The sequence below is a fragment of the Neoarius graeffei genome, chromosome 17 (genome assembly GCF_027579695.1).
Source record: "Neoarius graeffei isolate fNeoGra1 chromosome 17, fNeoGra1.pri, whole genome shotgun sequence".
Taxonomy (NCBI): domain Eukaryota; kingdom Metazoa; phylum Chordata; class Actinopteri; order Siluriformes; family Ariidae; genus Neoarius; species Neoarius graeffei.
In genome coordinates this window covers 29957181-29979085 of record NC_083585.1, presented here as the reverse complement: position 1 = coordinate 29979085, position 21905 = coordinate 29957181, and the positions used below count along the sequence as shown (strand labels likewise).

At 39.9% G+C, this 21905-nt stretch overlaps 1 protein-coding gene across 1 annotated transcript in view; it reads right to left on the bottom strand.

Moving 5' to 3' along the window:
• Positions 1-5842: 5842 nt before the first annotated feature.
• The window catches only part of pak4 (p21 protein (Cdc42/Rac)-activated kinase 4), a 37959-nt gene continuing 21896 nt past the window's right edge, over positions 5843-21905 (bottom strand). The window contains exons 2-10 of the mRNA XM_060943990.1: positions 15342-15563; positions 14640-14848; positions 14158-14548; positions 13636-14046; positions 13284-13417; positions 12866-12992; positions 9577-9702; positions 9300-9434; positions 5843-9194 (exon numbers count right to left, since the gene is read on the bottom strand). Coding sequence (XP_060799973.1) covers positions 9039-9194; positions 9300-9434; positions 9577-9702; positions 12866-12992; positions 13284-13417; positions 13636-14046; positions 14158-14548; positions 14640-14848; positions 15342-15542 — 1890 coding nt within the window. The 5' untranslated portion in view covers positions 15543-15563 and the 3' untranslated portion in view covers positions 5843-9038. The remainder of the gene's footprint in view (positions 9195-9299; positions 9435-9576; positions 9703-12865; positions 12993-13283; positions 13418-13635; positions 14047-14157; positions 14549-14639; positions 14849-15341; positions 15564-21905) is intronic.

Genomic DNA, 21905 nt, shown 5'->3' with positions numbered 1-21905 from the left:
GACGTTCTGGAATACGCGGTGAGGCATCTAGTCTTCTATGTACAGTGGTGCTTGAAAGTTTGTGAACCCTTTAGAATTTTCTATATTTCTGCATAAATATGACCTAAAACATCATCAGATTTTCACACAAGTCCTAAAAGTAGATAAAGAGAACCCAGTAAAACAAATGAGACAAAAATATTATACTTGCTCATTTATTTATTGAGGAAAATGATCCAATATTACATATCTGTGAGTGGCAAAAGTATGTGAACCTCTAGGATTAGCAGTTAATTTGAAGGTGAAATTAGAGTCAGGTGTTTTCAGTCAATGGGATGACAATCAGGTGTGAGTGGGCACCTCGTTTTATTTAAAGAACAGGGATCTATCAAAGTCTGATCTTCACAACACATGTTTGTGGAAGTGTATCATGGCACGAACAAAGGAGATTTCTGAGGACCTCAGAAAAAGTGTTGTTGATGCTCATCAGGCTGGAAAAGGCTACAAAACCATCTCTAAAGAGTTTGGACTCCACCAATCCACAGTCACACAGGTTGTGTACAAATGGAGGAAATTCACGACCATTGTTACCCTCCCCAGGAGTGGTCGACCAACAAAGATAACTCCAAGAGCAAGGCGTGTAATAGTCGGCAAGGTCACAAAGGACCCCAGGGTAACTTCTAAGCAACTGAAGGCCTCTCTCACATTGGCTAATGTTCATGAGTCCACCATCAGGAGAACACTGAACAACAATGGTGTGCATGGCAGGGTTGCAAGGAGAAAGCCACTGCTCTCCAAAAAGAACATTGCTGCTCATCTGCAGTTTGCTAAAGATCACGTGGACAAGCCAGAAGGCTATTGGAAAAATGTTTTGTGGATGGATGAAACCAAAATAGAACTTTTTGGTTTAAATGAGAAGCGTTATATTTGGAGAAAGGAAAACACTGCATTCCAGCATAAGAACCTTATCCCATGTGTGAAACATGGTGGTGGTAGTATCATGGTTTGGGCCTGTTTTGCTGCATCTGGGCCAGGATGGCTTGCCATCATTGATGGAACAATGAATTCTGAATTATACCAGCGAATTCTAAAGGAAAATGTCAGGACATCCATCCATGAACTGAGTCTCAAGAGAAGGTGGGTCATGCAGCAAGACAATGACCCTAAGCACACAAGTCGTTCTACCAAAGAATGGTTAAAGAAGAATAAAGTTAATGTTTTGGAATGGCCAAGTCAAAGTCCTGACCTTAATCCAATTGAAATGTTATGGAAGGACCTGAAGCAAGCAGTTCATGTGAGGAAACCCACCAACATCCCAGAGTTGAAGCTGTTCTGTACGGAGGAATGGGCTAAAATTCCTCCAAGCCGGTGTGCAGGACTGATCAACAGTTACCGCAAATGTTTAGTTGCAGTTATTGCTGCACAAGGGGGTCACACCAGATACTGAAAGCAACGGTTCACATACTTTTGCCACTCACAGATATGTAATATTGGATCATTTTCCTCAATAAATAAATGAGCAAGTATAATATTTTTGTCTCATTTGTTTAACTGGGTTCTCTTTATCTAGTTTTAGGACTTGTATGAAAATCTGATGATGTTTTAGGTCATATTTATGCAGAAATGTAGAAAATTCTAAAGGGTTCACAAACTTTCAAGCACCACTGTATATCTATGGCTGTACCCATAGATATAAACATAGACGCCGCATTCTGCGTAGAATCATACGTCATCCTCGCTGCCATATTGGATGTGGCAAAGTAGAGATTCTTCAACCGTCTCTGGTATAGCGTCTAGACAGTAGCTGAGAATAAAGATGCCTCATTTTTAACTCAGAATTCATTTATTTGGATCTTCAACAAACATACATAAAGCATAAAAAAACAAAAATACTTGAAATAGGAAATATGAGAGATCCAGGGGACCTACATTAAGGTAATAAAAATAAAACCGCTATCATGCAGGCCACCATAGGCTCCCTGCAGGAACATAAACTATTTGTAGTTAACTTTTTTTTTTTTAATTTTCATAATATGATGTTTAGGTTTGTGATAAAATTCACATTTGACTTATCTTGATAAATTTACACATAGCAATGTCACTTTTGAACAATCTTACTTAACATACTTAAGCATTATACATAGTAATAGGCATGCAGTCAGTGGTGTATAAACTATTATTTTATATATATGAAGAACATCTATCTGGAACATATATAACAATTCACAACATTACAGCTCACACTATAGTTCTGAATGATATGGCGTTTAACATATGAAGAGAACCCTTGAAGACTATGTGTATGAACCTTTTCTAGAATGATTTTTGGTGTGGATTTAATAGTTTGAGGTAGATCATATCTAACACATTTTTCAGCAAATTTGTGTTTCGTTCTTGGTTGATAAATTTGACTTGAGCGTGTATTATGAATTGGAGTTACAATATTAAAAGGTAGAGATTGAAAATAGCTGGGAAGAGTGCCTTCATGATATTTGAAATAAAATTTCAGTTTCTGTAGATAGAAAATATCTTCAAGCTTCAACAAATGGAGGTTCTTAAACAAGGGTTCTGTATGACAGTTATATTTAGCACATGTAATAATTTTCTTCTGAATCTTAAAAATCCGTTCACAATTAAATCCCCAAAGTAAGATACCAAAGTTTAGATGTGATAACACAAGAGAATTGTAAATCTTTATTTTTGCATCAAGGGGTAGAATATTTTTTTGTGCTGTGTTTAACTGTACCAACAGGTTTACCGTGCAAACGAGATCACATGGGATTGATTACCTTTCACAGGTGAGACTGGAAAAATACTTTTCATTGTATTTGGTCATTATAACGTAATTTTACGAACAGATTTTTCTGACTTTGTGGCTAATATGAAGGATTTGGACAGAACAGGTCAGACAGTCAGGATCAGAGAGGGAGCTGTTCCTTCAGTCTTCAGTTTCCCAGCTCATCTCCACCGGGTAGGTGTAGAGTTATAAGCAGTGAGAATTAGATAATACAGTGCCACACTATCTCATCTCATTATCTGTAGCCGCTTTATCCTTCTACAGGGTCGCAGGCAAGCTGGAGCCTATCCCAGCTGACTACGGGCGAAAGGCGGGGTACACCCTGGACAAGTCGCCAGGTCATCACAGGGCTGACACATAGACACAGACAACCATTCACACTCACATCTACGGTCAATTTAGAGTCACCAGTTAACCTAACCTGCATGTCTTTGGACTGTGGAGGAAACCGGAGCACCCGGAGGAAACCCACGCGGACACGGGGAGAACATGCAAACTCCGCACAGAAAGGCCCTCGCCGGCCACGGGGCTCGAACCCAGGACCTTCTTGCTGTGAGGCGACAGCGCTAACCACTACACCACCGTGCCACACTATGATGAACGTTTTTGAACGTATGATGATTGTTTTTAACCTTTCTGAATGTGAAGGAATCAGTGATGTATTTTGTTTTGGTATGACGTTAGAACCTGGCCGAACTCAGTTTGGCGGTCATTCAGCTCACTTTATTCAATGAGAGTAGGTCTGTGTGGTGACTCAATAAATAAAACAGTACATTTTTATTTTCATTCACTATTTCCATCATTTATCATATTCAGTCTTGTAGGTTGGTTATTGTGGCCTCAGGTTTTGGTAGCTTGCTACGGTATGCTGACTGATTAGCTTACCTGAGCTATCTAGCGCGTATCTGTCGCTAGTTTGCAGTGTACAGGGTATTTCGCACACTATTTATAACCATCACATTAAAAGTTACGTTGTTTTGATGCCTGTTTGTTTCCCAAATATATATGTGTGTGTCTTAATGGGTAAATAAAAGGCATCGAGTTAAATATTATTGTAGAAAGGGGCTTTATGAAGTTCAGTCCATTTACTTGCATTGGTTTACGGGGAAGATTTGCCACATCCAATATGGCGGACACTCTGACGTATCCCAGCAATGGGGCCACCAGCTCAATGCGGCGTCTATGTTTGTATGTCTATGGCTGTACCGGTATGTTGTTCTCCCTCCCTCACACACACTGCCATTCTACACTCACTACAGAAAGGACCGTGTAGATCCGGGCACTGCTGAATACTCGATTCTGATTGGTCAATCACGTCACTGTGTTATATCAGACCCGTTGCTATGCGCTTTGTCATTATTAATATTAAAAAAAAATATGATTCCACTAATGTGTCAAATTATTGACTACTTTAGTAATCAACCGTGAGCCAGTTATTATGAACAATAATGAGCCAGGTAATAAAGTTATCCTTGATGACAACCCTCCAATTCAAACAAATGAAGAGAAATAACATTAATATATCTACTGTACTAGCGAGCTGCAGAGATACACAGGGCTGTGTGAGAAATGCAGCAGGTACACACTGTGCCCAGTGGTGCAATAGCACACACACAACTCTTACTCAATAGCACTGGTACAACATTTACGCATGTTCCAGGCCCTGTACAGGCAGCTGGGAAGGATTTACTGCTCATGACATCTTAACAGATGTGCATCAGCAGCATCATTTTGATCAATTATGCCATAGTCTCTATAATCAGGGTACAGTGTTTGTGTCACAGGGGTCCAAAATTCAAATTGATTCAAACTGGTTCTAGTACCAGTTTTTAAGTGGACAAGTTAAAGAACAGATTTCAGGTAATTTTTTGACATGTGTGTATGGTAGTTTTGTGTAATCTGCTATAAGATAAAGTGTAGCTTTAAGCAGGGCTGGGAGAAACAAATGAAGTGATTCTCGGAGAGGACTTTTTTTTTGACAATTCAGAATCCACTACTTCCGTAGTGCTTTTAAATATAAGGCTGTAAGCTTTGTGTTAGTTGTCTCTAATATTTATGTCCCAATATCTTGACCACATTTTAGGATGAAAATAATCATTTTAGATATGTTATTTTATATTGAAAAATTAGCTGTCTCGGAGAGGACTTTTTTTTTTGACACAATTCCATACTAATTTGATCAAAATAGTCTGAAAACTTACTGGCATTCAACATTAAAACTTAACTATGTTTCCAATGATATGGAACCAAATATTTGTTTTATGGTATAAAGAATGATTTAAGTGCATCCCTTTTGGAGCTACCTGTGGTCAAAAAAGCACTTTTTCTAAATGACACGAGTAATTTTGCTAAATATGACACATATTGCCATACATTCACCAAAAATAACGTTAGCACCAAATTTTTTTTTGCATGGTAAATAGAGCTATCACAGGGCTACAATAAACAACCAAGTTTATTTAGTCAAGCCTTTTGATATTGAAGATAATAAGTGTTAAATGTGATTTTTAGCTTGCGTACCCTGATTGTAAAACAACCCATAAACTATTAAAATCTCTAATCATCTGGGTAGCAATTCTATAGATACAAATTTAAATAGCATTTTAAAATTTGTATTAAATAAATAACATCAGCTTCTTAACGATTTTACAGATGCAAGAACCCAGATATCTTCTGAACATCTACTAAAAACAGGGGCTCGCAAACTGCTCTGCAGCCAAAAACAAACAATATAGACCCTTCTGAGGACAGATTTATTTTACACACAAACCAACCATTTAAAAATATTGGGCCCATGTATTTATACGTCTATATTTATATATAAAAAATAAGGTTTAGATTAAACCCATTCAATACATACTAAACAGGTTCAGTCAAATAGGTTAATCACTATAAAAACCTTGGCTTGAAATTTCCACCACCTGTGGAACTAAAACAAGAGGTGTCATTGAGGTTGCGTTTGGTGTTAAAATGCTCCAAGGAGAAGAGAGAAAAAAAAAAAAAAATCACAACAATGAATGCATTCTTCAAAAAGCAAAAGTAGATTTAAAGAAGCTCAGAGACAAATTTGTTTTCAGGAAAGTGTATTTAAAAAAAAAAAAGGGAAAAAAAAGTCCTTCAAATAAAAATTCACAAATCACAAAAGGGAACCGAGATCAGGTGTCGATCCAAAGGAACATTTCTGCATGACTACAATTAACACAACAAGAGGACTGAACTCACTGAGACACGAACACGAACAGGCCAGTCAGTAGTAGTCACAGTCCAAACAGGATTCAGAGCTCGTGTTTGATGAAATTAGTCTAAAATCAGGAGTTTGTCAGCTCAGAAAAACAGCAATGTTTAAATCATCGTTTACATGCTATTGATCAAAGCCTATCATCTCATTCATTCGTTTCAAAATAATGAACAAAAACTGTAAAATATAACCTACAAGCTGATGAATGGTAGAATTACAGATATTGCTTTAAAAATACTCAGATGACTGTTTTAGAAAGTAGTGATAGTCACCGTACGAATAAACAGTATTAGTGGAACTTGCGGTATGAGAAACAGACAGACAGATCTTACAGGAAAAGAAATCAATAAATGGTACCATATCTGATTCAGCACAATACCCATTTAAATAAAAAACACTGAGATCAGAAAATCTAGTGCTGATATGACACATCCTGCACGGTTCGTGAAAGCAGACCGAACATGAGGCATTTCTATCATTGAATCTGTAGAGAACAAAGTCTATGTTCAAGCCATATTATAGCATCAAACAGACATGAAATGACATTAGTGTAAAAGTTCATTAGTACATCTTCAAAATGTAGAAATGTACCTCATTAATGAATATCGGCATAAATCAAACTTTACAACTTGAGAATGAGATGAGAATGCAAATGGGAGATGGACAGAAAGGTACAACACGAATGAGCTGTACATTTAGCCATGTCTCTCACAGTATAGTATTTCCCATTTAACGGCAAAGTAAGGCTTGTGTTATTTATTTTTTTTTTTAAGGATGTGTCCTGAGATCATCATTGTGAACATTTTGCAGCTATAGTACGTTCAACAAAAGATCTCAGTTTGAGAGATCAAAATCAGTCCACATCCTGTAGAGCAGATTTACCCCTGCATGTGCCACTGAGTAATGTGGAAGACTTAAACGCATCAAGGCTGTTTCTTACTGAAGGAATGATCATTCATGGATCCTCATCCTCTCTCTGCTGTGTGGCCTTAATACACACATGCAATTCCCATTAAAATAATAATAAAAAAAAAAATTTTTTTTTTAAATTTAAAAAAAGGGGGGGAAAAAAAAAAAAAAAAAGTCTTGTGACTTTGTTGACTTGTGAATTTGGTCACTGCAGAAACGTCTGTACACAGGCCAAAGTAAATCTATTTTCACTGACGTTAACACGTAAGAAATGTATGTTACTCAGCCGTTTGATTGTCTTCGTTCCACCTCCAAAAAACTGGAGAACTCCATTGAGAAAAAAAAATGCTGCTGTAAGTATTATTAGTTTAAAAAAATTAAATAAAAAAATAAGTTTCCTGGATCTAGACGTGGATTGATTTTGTGACTACAATTAGAATGAGACATGTTAAGGCATCAGGTAAGATTTTTTTTTTTTTTTAAATACATCACAGATTATGTACATCGCTACTTCTTCAATCTTCCTACTTTCTACAGATCTTTCAAACCATGTTTCATCAGATTAAACCTCTGACGCTGAAATTCCTTGCACCAAAAATGACCAACAACCTTCAAAATCTTCTTCCAACAAAGTTTGCTTTCAAAAAAAGTCTATCCAGTGCTCAACTTGGCTGAACACGTGTAACAGAACAAAGCAAACGCTACGCTCAGTGTAGCGTAAAATTTAGAAAAATGTGTCCAGATTCACACCAGTAGCTTTCCCACAGTTCTCTCTCCCTCTCTGCGTCACATCTTTGGTTGCTGTCTAGGTGCAAGCTAATGTGCTCTGATCCTTAGGAGATCGGGAATAGAAGATAAAAGGCACAGTTACTTAGAGAGCCCCGTACCGAAATAGGACATTTGTGCTCATATAAGCCCATAGCTACATCATCATCATACATGCTTCTTGTTAATGTTTATACGCAGCAGGACACAAGGACAGCAGCGGTTTAACAGTCAAACTAATGGAAGCATCAACTGCTACAGAAGATGATGTCCTGTGTTAATTAGCCATAACAAAATTATCCCCAGTAACAAGGGACTGCGCCAGTCCTCGAGTGCTGCAGGATAGTTTTCGATTTAATGCACGTGATTCAATTCATCTTCTAATCGCCAAAGCCTTCACAAGCGCCACTTGCTCCGCCTTAATCAGACACCCAGGCCGAAGTGACCTACGTCCACCTGGTCCTGAATGTTTCATTTGTACGGTTCACATCTTAAAGGAATTCTGCACATGAATGTACACAGCATGTCTAGATGGTAAGAGATCCCTTTATATATATTTGGTAATACATTTCATCCTGTTTTTAGTGTCGGATTTTAAAAAACGAACGGTGTTTAAAACATCTTCACTGTCACGCAAAATAAAACTTGAGTCACAAAATCTATTAAAATGACATGGGACCATGTTTCATCAAACACCCAAACACTTGGAAAGGGTCTGAATTAAAAAGCACACATCCAGTGTTTACCTAGTCTAGTGTTGTAACAGGAGCCTAGTGTTTTTTTCTTTTGATAAAGTAAAATATAGCTCTTCAGTAGTTATTTTCCTCTTAAATTTGATTAGAAGAAGTCAGAAAGTGGTTACGGTGCAGAAGCTGAAGAATTGGGTTTCAAAACCGAGCACTGCTTCTACTGTGGGGGTTGAAACAGTCGCTCCAGAAAGTTCCAGATGTTCGAAGATTTTAAGTCCGAGATTAATTGCTTCACCTAGAAACACACCCAGTGAGAGATGATTCAAACTGCAAAATCATTCAAAACCCCTCCTAAGCAAAAGAGGAACAGTGTCACCGCATTCTCACTTTACCAAAGCTGGCATGTTTCCAGTGATCATACAACTATTGTAAAATCAGTGTTGGTTTATGCAGGGCTTCTTTTGATTTAGTCCTTTCCAAAAGGCCTCAGCTCAAGCCCACAGCAGTGTTTATAGTATTTGGAGGCAAGTCTGGTCTTTTCAAATGCTTGATCTGAAAGTAGCACGAGCAGAGCTGCACCTTTCTGCAGACCTCCTGCCTCAAAGAGTCTGGACTTTGAGATAAACAGAGGGTCCTGGTGGAATGGATGTCCCTCTTGCTCTCATCTCATGCGGTTTTGTCTCATGAGGGGTACAATACAAGATGGAGGCCCAGATTTCGTGAGAAATGGATGCTTGAGCAGCTCCTGGGCCGTGGCCCTCTGGGCAGGGTCCCGAACAAGCATCCTGTCCAAAAAGCCCTTGAGAAGTGGTGAGACCTGAGAGAGTAAATGGAGTGAAGTAAGGAAGTGTACCATAGAGTAAAATATTTTGAACACGCACACACTTCATAAATCTCACAAATAAGGAAATGAAAGATTTACTTTGTGAAGGTTCTTTAGTTTGGGTGGCAAGTTGTCTCGAATCATCTTCATCGCTTTGAGAGGAGGTTCGTTGAAATACGGAGGTTCCCCGTCGACCATTTCAATTACCATAATGCCTAGAGACCAAATGTCGACCTGTAACCAAAAAGATAATTTCAGCACCATCAGCCATTAAATCAGGATACTACAGTGAGGTAAGGTGCAAATAAAGGACAGACAAAATGCTTAGAGACAACGTGCACATTTACAGGACAAGAAGGTAAAAGCAGGATCTCACCTCTGGCCCATAAGGCAGTCTTGAGATGAGCTCAGGTGCCATCCAATATGGCGTTCCAACCAATGACTTCCTTCTTTGCACCTCTTTTGAAACTTGGGCACAGAAGCCAAAGTCAGACAGTTTTATCTAAAGACATTCAAAGAAAGAAAGGGGAAAAAAAGTCTAAGAAATTTTGATGCCCAAATAAAACAGTGCTTAAAAAAAATGTCCACACACTGAATTGTATCTCACACGGCATTTCCAGCCTTGTCCTACACATTTAAATAAATCCTTTGCAAGACGACATCAGGTCATTTCCTGTAAAGCTTCCATCTTGATGCAATTCAGTGTCGTCAAGCAGGCAACTACGAGTTGAGCCAATAACCTTGTTATATTTCACTTTTCTGCCTCACATTCAGCACACTTATTTGCCTGTAATACAGCAGCATTAAATTCTTTTGTAAAGGCAGCATGCATTAATGTATTAGCAAATGAACAGGTGCTCAGCTTTTAGAATAATTATAATATTGACAGTGCTTCGTGGGCTATTTATGTAACAAGCACATAGAAATCATTATTTTAAACATATTTTCTGAACACACTTTGCATTGCATGGCTGGCTAAACACAAAAGGACGTATGACCCAAGGATACCTGGCCAACATGACAGGAGGAAATGAAACATTAAAAAAAATGCAAACACCAAGCCTTGCCGAGAAACAACTGACGATTACTGAGAAAAAACTTCCGCTTCTCTTATCGCGACCACAAAACGAAACCTTGCCTCTGTGTGACATGCCAGCTTTGTTTTACAGGCATCATGAGTGCCTGACAAGATCACTGAACCCAAACTCTGTCCAAGGCACTGGTAATAACACCAAGTTTGCCTGAGAGCAACATGTGTATATTTTTGATCTCACATATAAAGGCTTCAACGACATTAAAAGCAGAAGGTGTTGCTAAAACAAGTTTAAACCACAACAATAGAGGAGGTTTCAATGAGGAACAGATGACTGTGGTAATGGTTTTGACAAGTTTGCACAATTTTTCTACACATACGGTATCCTTTAAAGCTAGAGTATGTAATTTTAGTAGGTACGTGTGTTATATATTTCTTAAAACTCTCTTTACATCCTGATCGCAATGAAAAATACAGTACCAGTCAAAAGCTTGGAAACACCTTCAAATTCGATGTTTTTATTTTTTCCTACATTGTAGAACAATACTGAACTCATCAAAACTATGAAATAACATATGGAAATCATATGGTTAAAAAAAAAAAAAAAAAAAGTGGTTAAAAAACAACGTTTCAACTTTTAGACTCTTCAAAGTCCTCACTATTTACCTTGATAACAGCTTTGCACACTATTGGCATTATCTGAACCAGCTTCAGGAGGTAGTCACCTGGAATGCTTCTCAATTAACAGGCGTGTCTTGTCAAAAATGGAATTTCTTACCACCTTAAATGTATTTGACACCATCAACCAGTAAATAATAAAAATACAGTAAATAGCCCTGTTCGACAACAATCCATATTATGTCAAGAACCACTCAACTAAGTAGAGAGAAATAACAGTCATTAGACACAAAGTGTCTTTTAGTTAACTGAAATAAAGAAGAAACATCAAATTTGAAGGTGTTTCCAAACTTTTGACTGGTATTGTATGTCAAATGCTCTGACAATAAAAGGAAAAAACTAAAAAAACTAAATCAAATCACCTGCAGCAGTGTTGTAAACAGCCGGTACGATCATTTCATTCTGTCCAAATGGAATGACTGGATGACCTACCTGCCTGTCTAACTGTGCGCTCATTTTGCGTGACAGGAGTCCTCCACAAAGTTAGGCTATATTGCTAAAGCTAGTGGACAGCAGTGAGTAACAATAGCCATGTTTATTATAATCAATGTAAACAACAATGTTAAGTGTTTTCTAACATGAGAATGAGACATGAGGTAGTTGGAGATGACGACAGTGCACATTCATGCGTTTTAGAAAAAAAAAAAAGTGCCTTTGGAAGGAACAATGAAATGAGGGGGTGGCAATTTTCAGTTGGATACTTTCAAAATCTAGCTTACACTACCGTTCAAAAGTTTGGGGTCACCCAGACAATGTTGTGTTTTCCATGAAAAGTCACACTTTTATTTCCCACCATAAGTTGTAAAATGAATAGAAAATATAGTCAAGACATTTTTCTGGCCATTTTGAGCATTTAATCGACCCCACAAATGTGATGCTCCAGAAACTCAATCTGCTCAAAGGAAGGTCAGTTTTATAGCTTCTCTAAAGAGCTCAACTGTTTTCAGCTGTGCTAACATGATCGTACAAGGGTTTTCTAATCATCCATTAGCCTTCTGAGGCAATGAGCAAACACATTGTACCATTAGAACACTGGAGTGAGAGTTGCTGGAAATGGGCCTCTATACACCTATGGAGATATTGCACCAAAAACCACACATTTGCAGCTAGAATAGTCATTTACCACATCAGCAATGTATAGAGTGGATTTCTGATTAGTTTAAAGTGATCTTCAGTGAAAAGAACAGTGCTTTTCTTTCAAAAATAAGGACATTTCAAAGTGACCCCAAACTTTTGAACGGTAGTGTACACTACAGGTATTTAGCAGACGCCCTTATCCAGAGCAACATACAAGATACCCAGAGCAGCCTGGGGAGCAGCTGGAGGTTAGATGCCATGCTCAAGGGCACTTCAGCCATTCCTACTGATCCAGGGAATCAACCCGGCGACCTTTTAGTCCCAAAGCTGCTTCTTTATCCAGTAGGCCATGGTTTCCTCATGGGAAACTTACTCTTGCTGGCTTCTCCAAAATTACCTACCCTTGCTTTAATATACAGGCTTTCAAACCTGGTCTCGGAATACTGTCCATGATTTATCCTCCTAGGGCTTAGCGGTCACATGCATGGACAGCACTTTATGGAAATTCAGAACAAGAATCCACATGTGGACATACTTTTTCTCTAAAAGTACATCTTATCAAAAGATGCTTAGTTTTTATTCTAATCAGGTTCTAATAAGCCCAAATAGCAAAAAGAAATTAAAAAAAATGCATGTAAAAAAAAAAAAAAAAAACAGCTTGGGCCTTAGGAGGTTAAATTTGAATGTCTCCCCCCCCCACACACACACTTCAACTCAGCTGATTAATTGAAATCAAGGGTGTTGGTCACAAAGAAAACAGTAAAATGGGCAAAACAGGGGGTACTCCAGGACCAGGGCTGAAAACCTGTGCTCCAAGCTACAGCTGTTATGACTTAACGAACTAAAAACATTCTGAAAATGGTGAAGGAAAACTTACTCTGCCGTCATGAGTAAGCAGAATCGAGTCACTTTTGATGTCTCTGTGGATGACACCCTGAGCATGCAACACTGACAGAGCCTTAAGGACAGAGGCGCACACAGTGGCAATCTGCTCTTCATTCATCCTGAAACACATACAGCACAATATACAACACTGTAGTGAAGGCACAAGAATAAAAGCAGTTTGATTGAAGAGTCTAATACTTGTGCAACATGTATGATAAGAAGTCAAAGACCAGAGTGCAAACATGCCACCTAGTGGTGAGCATATTTCCCCCCACACACACGTCAGATCCACTACATTAATACGCTGAATTATTAACGAAGGAACTATTACAGTTATGGTGATCTAATCACTGAAATAATCAGGGTGGTTTACGGTGATTAATAATTGAGTAATAAGAAATAACACTTGCCTCGTATGTGTGACTATGTCAGTGAGTGCTCCACCTTCAAGGAACTCCATGACAACCCAGAGCTCATCACCAACTAAGTAACTGTTGTACATGTCCACAACATTCTCATGGTGATAGTCTCGCATGATCACCACCTTAAAGGGGAAAAGAAAAGGGGAAAAAAAAAAAAAAACCCTCAATAAATGACAAGACAAACTGAAAATACTGGGTACTTTCAGACGTGACATTTGCAAGTGTCTAGTCTGGAGATTAAAAAAACAAGATATAACACTGTCAAAGGTCAGCTCACACAATGAGGTTTTTTTTTTTTTTTAAATATGAGAAAGTTAAGAATAATTCCAACAATTTTCACCTCATTAAAGAGCAGCTCTCGCCGCTGTTGTTTGCGCAGATCCATCTTTTTCACAGCCACCAGTTTGCCTGTGCTCTTAACTGTTGCAATACACACAATACCAGTGGAGCCCTCGCCAATTTTGATGTAGTGGTCCAGGTAGGTGCGGGGGTCCCCAGGATCCACCACCATCTGGAGAGCAGCACGGAACTGCTCGTGAGAAACACGCTGGGGTTGCTGAGGTGGCCCAGGGGGCACAGGGGGTCGGGATGCTGGTGGAAATGGCTGGCTTTGGGGAGGCTCTGGACCCAAAGCAGGGTGAGAAGCATGATGCTGCTGGGAGGAGCCTTTACCCCCACTGTTCCCACTTCGGCTGGACCCACTGGACGGGCCGTTCGGGGGAGGGTCGTGAGTCCTGCCTGGCTTCAGGTCCTACAATGGGAAAGGAGATAAGAGAGATGGAACAGAGAGCAGAATATATAGGCTACATATTGACAAAATCTGTCAATACCCCACCCTGTCAGTTTTCTGGCCTGTGCTCACCTGACTGCTGGGATTTCTTGCTGAGTCACTTTCACTGCGAGGGTAAGTGTTAAATGGCCGGCTTTGCTGTGCTGTCTTCATCACCCCCTCTGTAATAGGCAGGTTGGGGGTTCGGACATTTGGTCCGGAGAGAGGTCTCTTGTCTCGTGGGGACTGTGGACTTTCGTCCTGACTTGTGTAGCTGGATTTTGGTCTTTTGTCACTGGCCACTTCCCTCCAGACGACTGGGTTGTGGTGGTCTCGATCTCGCTCTCTCTGAGGCGGTGCATGAGGTCCAGTGGGTCGTTCTTGCTCTTTCTGTCTGCCTGGCTCTTGGCCATGGGGCTGCATTGGTCTCCCATGTTCTCTGTGGGTTCTAGCTGGTCTCTGGGAATCGGGATGCGTTTTCTCTCTAGTCGCACACAAAAAGAATAAGCACCAGCTGTCGGACATAAAAGAGCACAGTCGAAGGAAACAAAAGTACAGCATAAGACAACATTTACCTGTCTCTGCTCTTGCCTGCATGCTCATGGTGCTGGTGAGGGTGCTCCCCATTCTCCTGCGTCCCAGAGGAGCCCGAGTCACGGCGAGGCTGTGTGGGAGGACTGCCCCGTCGCAGCGAGTTTGAACGGATCACTGACATGGTTTCGAACTCATCCAGGAGCCATGTCAGAGAGCCGTCAACCCCTATCTTACTGCCTCGCACTATGGCCTGAAAAATGGACATTGCGCTAAAAGTAAAGGCAAAGGTCAACAAACCAAGTACTATCTTTTTTTTTTTTTTCTTCAGCATGGACCTGAGGAGAAGCATGGAAACTGCACCACAAGGTTGTGTGTGGTCTATACATATCTAAAAACACATGTTAGACAACAATGCCATAAATAATTATGTTGGTCTGATTTCAAGGATTGTTTTGTGGTCAAGTTCTGCTCTTTAATATGGTTGCAGTAACTGATCATTTAAGGGTGGGGGGGGACCTCATATGCCCAAACCACACCACGTGTTTCTGGTTCATCTCTTAAATTACCAGTTTTCACTGAACAGATATGCTTCCATTTAAACCCACATTTTGACAGATATTAACTTAGAATTCTGGAGAAAATCGTAATCTACAACAACCTTCCCACTATGTGGTTGTTGTAGAGCAAAATCAATATTTATATGGAACTCCTCATTCCACCAATGAGGGAAACTGGAAGCTTACCTTGCGAGGCTCCACAGTGGTAATGACCGTGGCATCGATGAAGGGCTTGGGCCTTTTGGCTGTGTCTTCGATGAGGCTCTGCCACTGGCGAGGAAGCCCCACAAACTTCTGCTCCTGCTCATCAAAGTCAGTGTGTACACGGTGCTCAAAGTTGGAGGGAGCGGAGATCTGAACGCGCGGCTTTTTCTTCTTGGTGAACATGGCTGCAGCAGAGCATCAGAACTACAAGAGAGGACAGCATGACCATCAGTACTCACGATACTTGTTCTAGACAATGCAGGGTTCCCACTGGCGCTCGTCACTGACGAGCATAATCCATCAGCGAAAGAGAAAATTACTAGCAATTGTCACAGTGACAAATGTATGAGTCGCCTTTATCATAGTTATCTTTCTAGAAGTCCATACGTTTGCCAAAATCCAACCCCAGTGAAGAGACTTCCCACAGTCACTTCTCAGAATGAACGGTGAGAAGCCAGAGTGTAAACAATGAGCGACCAAATGGGCGCCAAGTTTTTGGCCAATCGTAATGCGTCTGGTGGGGTGGTGTAATTATCTGTGTGTGAACCAAACAACGGCGCAGTCTAAGCTGAAGAAGTATTTTGGGCGAGCTTCTTCAAGCGCTGAAGATGATTTAAGGGCTGAAACAGCCATTGGGGAGGCACACTCAGAGCCCTACCGTCCCCTAGTACATCGGACAGTGTCAGTAATACAGGGGTTGGTTTAAAAAAAAGAAAATCCCCACCAAAGTGAAAGTGCTGTCAGCTGTGGCAAGCGACTGAAGGGAGTAATGTTTTGGGCAGCATGGCGTGTTGAGTTCCCGTGGCTAAAGTATGATGGAAAAACGTGGTGCCATGCTGTGTTCGGCTTGTAAATCGACAGGAAAATCAAATTCCTTCACTGTGGTTGTTCCAAGATTCTTCTTGACTCTGTTCAATTGTAAATCAAGTTTTTGAAGAACTCCATGCTAAAATAGCCATAAGCAAGCTCAAACTAAAAGAGGTTCATTTTAGCTTGATGATTTTGGGCACCCTGTACACCAAGTCTCTCTTATTAGAGGCTGGAGTGGAGCCCAAATTTTATATGTAATAGAGAGGCCTGTATATTTGAACTGTGCCAGTTTGGTTGGTATAAACCTGTATTAAGTCCACTTTGATAAGTCAGTAACTAAGGGGGGGGAGCCATCTATAGATATTTTTCAAGGAAAAAAGTAGAAAAATATTTTTCAGAACCTAGGGGGAACCCAGACAAGGTAAAGACCCAACTGTAAATGCCATCAAAACTACTTCTGCTACTAGGTTTAGGATGATTCATGATAGTATCAGGAACCCTGACCTCTTGAACCGAGGTCTGTTGAGTCATGGCTGCCAGCAATTGCAACTACAGCTGACTCGAAACATATTTCCGGTATTTTTCACATTGTAATGACATAACGGGTACAGGACATGCGTGTTTAGCCACGCCAACTGCTATCATCAATTGCCAATTTGCTTCATTTACAAAGTCTATGAAAATAAACATGCTTGCACAGCCAAAGCTACTCACTCAAACGCAAATATGAAAATTTCAGTTTGAAGTTAGTTGTTTTAATGTTGATTAAAACACTGGAATTTTTTAAAAAGCTGGTTCTAATAAACTTTCATCAGCTTCTTCATACAGTAGCATAAACCTCTTTCTGCTGTGCAAGCTTCACTAAAAGCACACTCACCCAGTAGGAATAAGAGACACTCCCTAAAGCAAAACACTCGTCTGTTGGAGGAGTTTGGTGAAGCGCCCACCCCCAATCACCCCGGCGAGTCAGGCCTGGGAAAGCCACTGTTTATTGGTTTGGATCTGTACTGAAAATAATTTCTCAAAAGGGCAGCAGCTTTTGAAGTGCAACCAGATCATATGTGGAGATGTCAGAAAGCAAGAGCTCCATCTTAAGATCTCAGCGTGAACGCATTACTAGGGTCAATGTCATGCTCTTTTCAAGTAGTATACTTTTAAAATGCTTTAAAAGCTGAACTCAAAAGATTACATGAAATATCAGTGCAACTATGGTAGTAAAGAGTCTGATTCTATGACTGAATGATGTATTAAACTTCATATCGATATGAAATGTGCGGAATAAAGACAACATTTACATTTGACAGCACACTGACTGTAGTCTGTTACACTGCACAACTTGAAAACCCTGCTACTCTGTTCATCAACGGAAAGAGCTCACTAATATTTGAGCAGTGAGCCATTTTAAACACACTAAAGACATTAACATAACACGGGCATAGTAGTGTGTTAGGATTTTTAAACCCTGTGTATATTTATTGGCCACTTTATTAGACATTACACATGCGTACACTGTTGTTCCAACCTTATATGTCTCCAGCTGTTAGTTGGAGATGTTTGGCTGGAGAACCGTTTCTCACTGAAGTGTTTAGAATTTTCACCAGTTTGACATACACCATCATGTCAGTATCACTGAATGCTCAAGTCTAAATTGTAAAGCAGTGAGCTAAGTCAGCGTTTCAACCGTTTTTCAGTCACGGCACCCTTCAGAAGTATGCAAATTCTCAAGGCACCCCCATATAAAATATATGCAGTCATGCTGACCATACGCTGACCCCGGCAGTGACGTTGTGACATGGGAAAGAGGGCCGCGAGACAAATTTTGATGATGCATGAGGCGGCGATGATCTGCATTAGTGCAACTATTGTTTTTTGGAATTTTAATTTTATTTATTTCAGTGTTAGAATATATAATTTTTTGACGGCACCCCTAACAAAGCCAGACGGCACTCTGGTTGAGAAAAGCTGAGCTAACTTGAAGAGGCCTGGCTTTCTATTAACTATAGGTGTGACCTGATGCAAAAATGTACCAATGTGCATCATGGGAATATCAGATTCACACTCTGGAAATCAGCATTCTATTAAAGATATACCGCCTTTCAGCTTTTTCCAAGTGTAGGCTAGGTCATGAAAAGAATTTTCCCTGACACCCAATTATTTTTGTTTAGTGGACCAAAAGCTACTGAATTTGAATCACAGACTTCCAATTTTATTATTTTTTTAAAATAGAACAATTAATGAATTTAGGGCCATGTGGCCCTAAATTCTCCACTATTTTTTCTTGCTTCACTATGGCGCACTACAAGAGGCCATGTCATGCATCACATGGTAGGCTTTTCCTGTTCGCGCAAGGCATTGTGGGATACAAACTTGAAACAGGAGAGAAAAATGGAGGACGCGAGTGTGCGAATGAAATGTGAAAGACATTATGCTGCGAAGGAAAGGAAACGCAAGACCAAACTAATAAATATCGGCAGTCAGTGAGCACCTCGGTGTGATCAGCTGTTCATTTAGCGACAGAATGACGGAACTGTCAGTGCACGGTCAAAGGTAAGCGTGTGCATACGCACAAGGACTTCCTCTGCAATTTCATACATGTTATTTGCTTGGGAAGCCCTTCAAATTAAAGAACTTCCCAGCCACAGACTGGCTTTTTTTTTTCTAAAGATATTACAGAAATAAACATATCACAATGACCAAATCTCAGACGGAACTAAATTTCACCGATTTTATGAAATTGAAAGGCCGTCTAGTTTTAATTATACATCTAATGCAATTGTACTGTTTAAAACATTAGGAGGTCCCAATCTGTGCAACCCATAGGGTTAAAATATACAGAACACTTGCTGGTCACATGATTGCGTTTTTTTCATGGAAAGTCTGCACCATTACCATGAATCATCAGCACTTGTGATGTGACCGAAAGATCACAACAACCAACATGCATTATAGATTATGATTGCACAACCGCTTTATAGCTCTTTTTTTTTTTTTTTTTTTAAGTAAAAGCTTTTCAGTCGCTTTCAAGTAACATCAGCCCCACATTGATGCAGTCTGCAGTCCCCCAGAAAGAGGCTGCGGAAGTCCGGAAGTCAGGCATTTAGCCGGCTTTGGAGCTCCATTTCCAGCCTCAGGAAGAAAGACGCCTCAAGTGCTGCTAAAGAATTTTCAATCAATAATTTTCCACTGGTCAAAGTCTTTTAGATAACTTATCCATTTATTTTATACATATTAGTGATCCTGTAGTACATTTTAACATTAAGCCTCTGTTCAGAGCAATTTTTTATTTAAAATTTTTTTTAAATTAGACAAAAATGCAGTTTTGCATTGTTTATGATTCAGAAATAAAATGTCATGTCAATTTTTCTTCATTAAAATTTTGCAAAAAAAAATATTCCAAGAATTGACTCAATACCCACTTTATGATTTGTGAATCAAATTGAATCATAAACGGAGTGCATTGTTACACTGCTTTTATAGACATCCTGCTTTTGCTGACTGCTGAACAGAGAAAAAGAGGTCACGTGAAAAAGTGCTGTCAAGGCAAATGCCCATGTGGCCTTGTAAAAGAGACAAAAATCCTTTACAAAAGTATCATATCCCCATTTCAGGATAGACTCGTGTGCCTTCTTGTACTTTTTAACGACAACTGAGCTGTTCAAATGTTTTAAGATATAAAGAATACAAATTAATGTGACAGTTCCTTGTCCGAGTCTCCTTCCTTCAACAGACCCGTCAGAGCAATATCATGAGTACACTTGTATAAATGAGAATATCGGACCATATTTATTTGCAAATTGAAAAGGTCAAGACAACTAACAGTAAAAGACATCATGAGTGAGTATGATTTTCTCCACATCCTTGTACAAAGTACAGTTCAGCAAGATGATTTTGTTTTCCTAACTGAAGCACAATAATAGATTCATCACTCTGGTTTCAATATTAGCTCACTGTTCTGGGTCATCTTCATGTCACTCTCGGGTGTGACTGGTAGAGGTTTCACCCACGTATACAGACTTAACTGTTTGCATGTTGGGCTGCAACTAAAGAGGCAAAATCTGACTAAACCTTTTGAACATTACGTTGAAGATTTATCGATACAGAAATCAATTCCATATTAAAAAGGTTTTAAAAAACTTTTTTTTTTTTTTAACTGCACAAAAAATTCTTGGACATACCCAAGTTTAACTCCTTCAGGGATGGGAAGTGACGTCATTCCGTCATTTTGAACATTATCGGGCCATTATTACGGTGTTTTAACCCAAGTGGAGTTCAGTGGTGGGAAGACTACAGGAATGAAAATATCAACACTGACAGAAATCGCTGTGCCATCTGACATATGAAACTGAAACACTTTGCACTGTGTACCAACTTGGCAACTGTTTATTTCTTCTAATACAAACGTGCCAATTTGCGGAAGGTAAAAATGGTGGAAAAAATCAAAACGCTGTCTATTGGCCCTTTTCCACTACCCTTTTTCAGCTCACTTCAGCCCGACACGGCTCACGTTTCGACTACCTTAGAGCAGCACGACTTAGCTCGCTTCAGCCCTACTCAGCACCCAAAACTCACATGGTTTTGGAGTGGGACTGAAGCGAGCCGAGTGGGGCTAGGGGCGTGAGGAGACACTCCCCTGTGCACCGATTGGTGAGGAGGAGTGTCCTCACATGCCCACACACGCCCCGCGAGCACGCTGGGATCTGTAAACACCGTAAACCCGGAAGAAGAATAATTACGAGAATTTCTGAAGCCTTATGCACCTCGCCTCATCTATACGCTCTTACCAGTATCTGTTGGCGTTGTCGGTGACAACAAGCCACAGCACCAAGACCAGCAACACTAACGACTCCATGTTTATTGTTTACTATCCAGGTCATGAGACAACCGCTTAAAAGATCACTGATGTCACTGTTTGTGCCGCCTAACGACATCACGTGACGTCCACCCACTTTCGCTAACTCCACCCAATGTGTCCACCCACTTCCAGCCAGCACGGTTCAGCGCGGTTGTAGTCGAAATGCAACTCCAACAGCCCCACTCAGCTCGACTCAGCCGCGTTGGTAGTGGAAAAGCGGCATAAGTAGTATTTCTTTCCCATCATTATACATTTGTTCAGCACCACCTGATTAGAGTAAACTTTTTTTTCCTTCCCACTTTAATCTATACAAATTGAGACAAATACTCAGCCAAATGTAATATGTTTCGGTCTGGTTGCTACAGTAATGTGATAAAGGAATTTATTTGTCCAATTACTGAACTGATTTTAAGAAAGACCCAATCACAGGACTGGAGACAGGGTTTGGCAGTGCATGAGTGTGAAGGAAAAACAGCAGAGTATTTGGACCTGTCTATCTTAATATTATTCCATTAACTGATTAGTTGTTCTACTACATACCTGCCTCCTTGTAAAATATTAACACAAGGGAAAAAAAAATCTGATTAGGATTACGATACACGTAATATATATTTAGTGGCATATCTTTGGACACAGTGTGGGGGAAAAGGTCCACTGCTCTTAACTACAGGGCAGAGCAGGAGAAGAGTGGATATTGGTGTGCTTTTTGTTCCAAATTAATCCAATAGATTTGTCTTTTGTAATCACCAAAGCTTTTAAAATTCTTATAAAAAGGTATACACATCTAGTTATGCCGTTGCTGTAGCAGAAGGTTTCCCTGTGATTGAGCCTAAACGAAACAATAGAAAGTCCTCACTATGCATATACTTAGTCATAACAAGGAC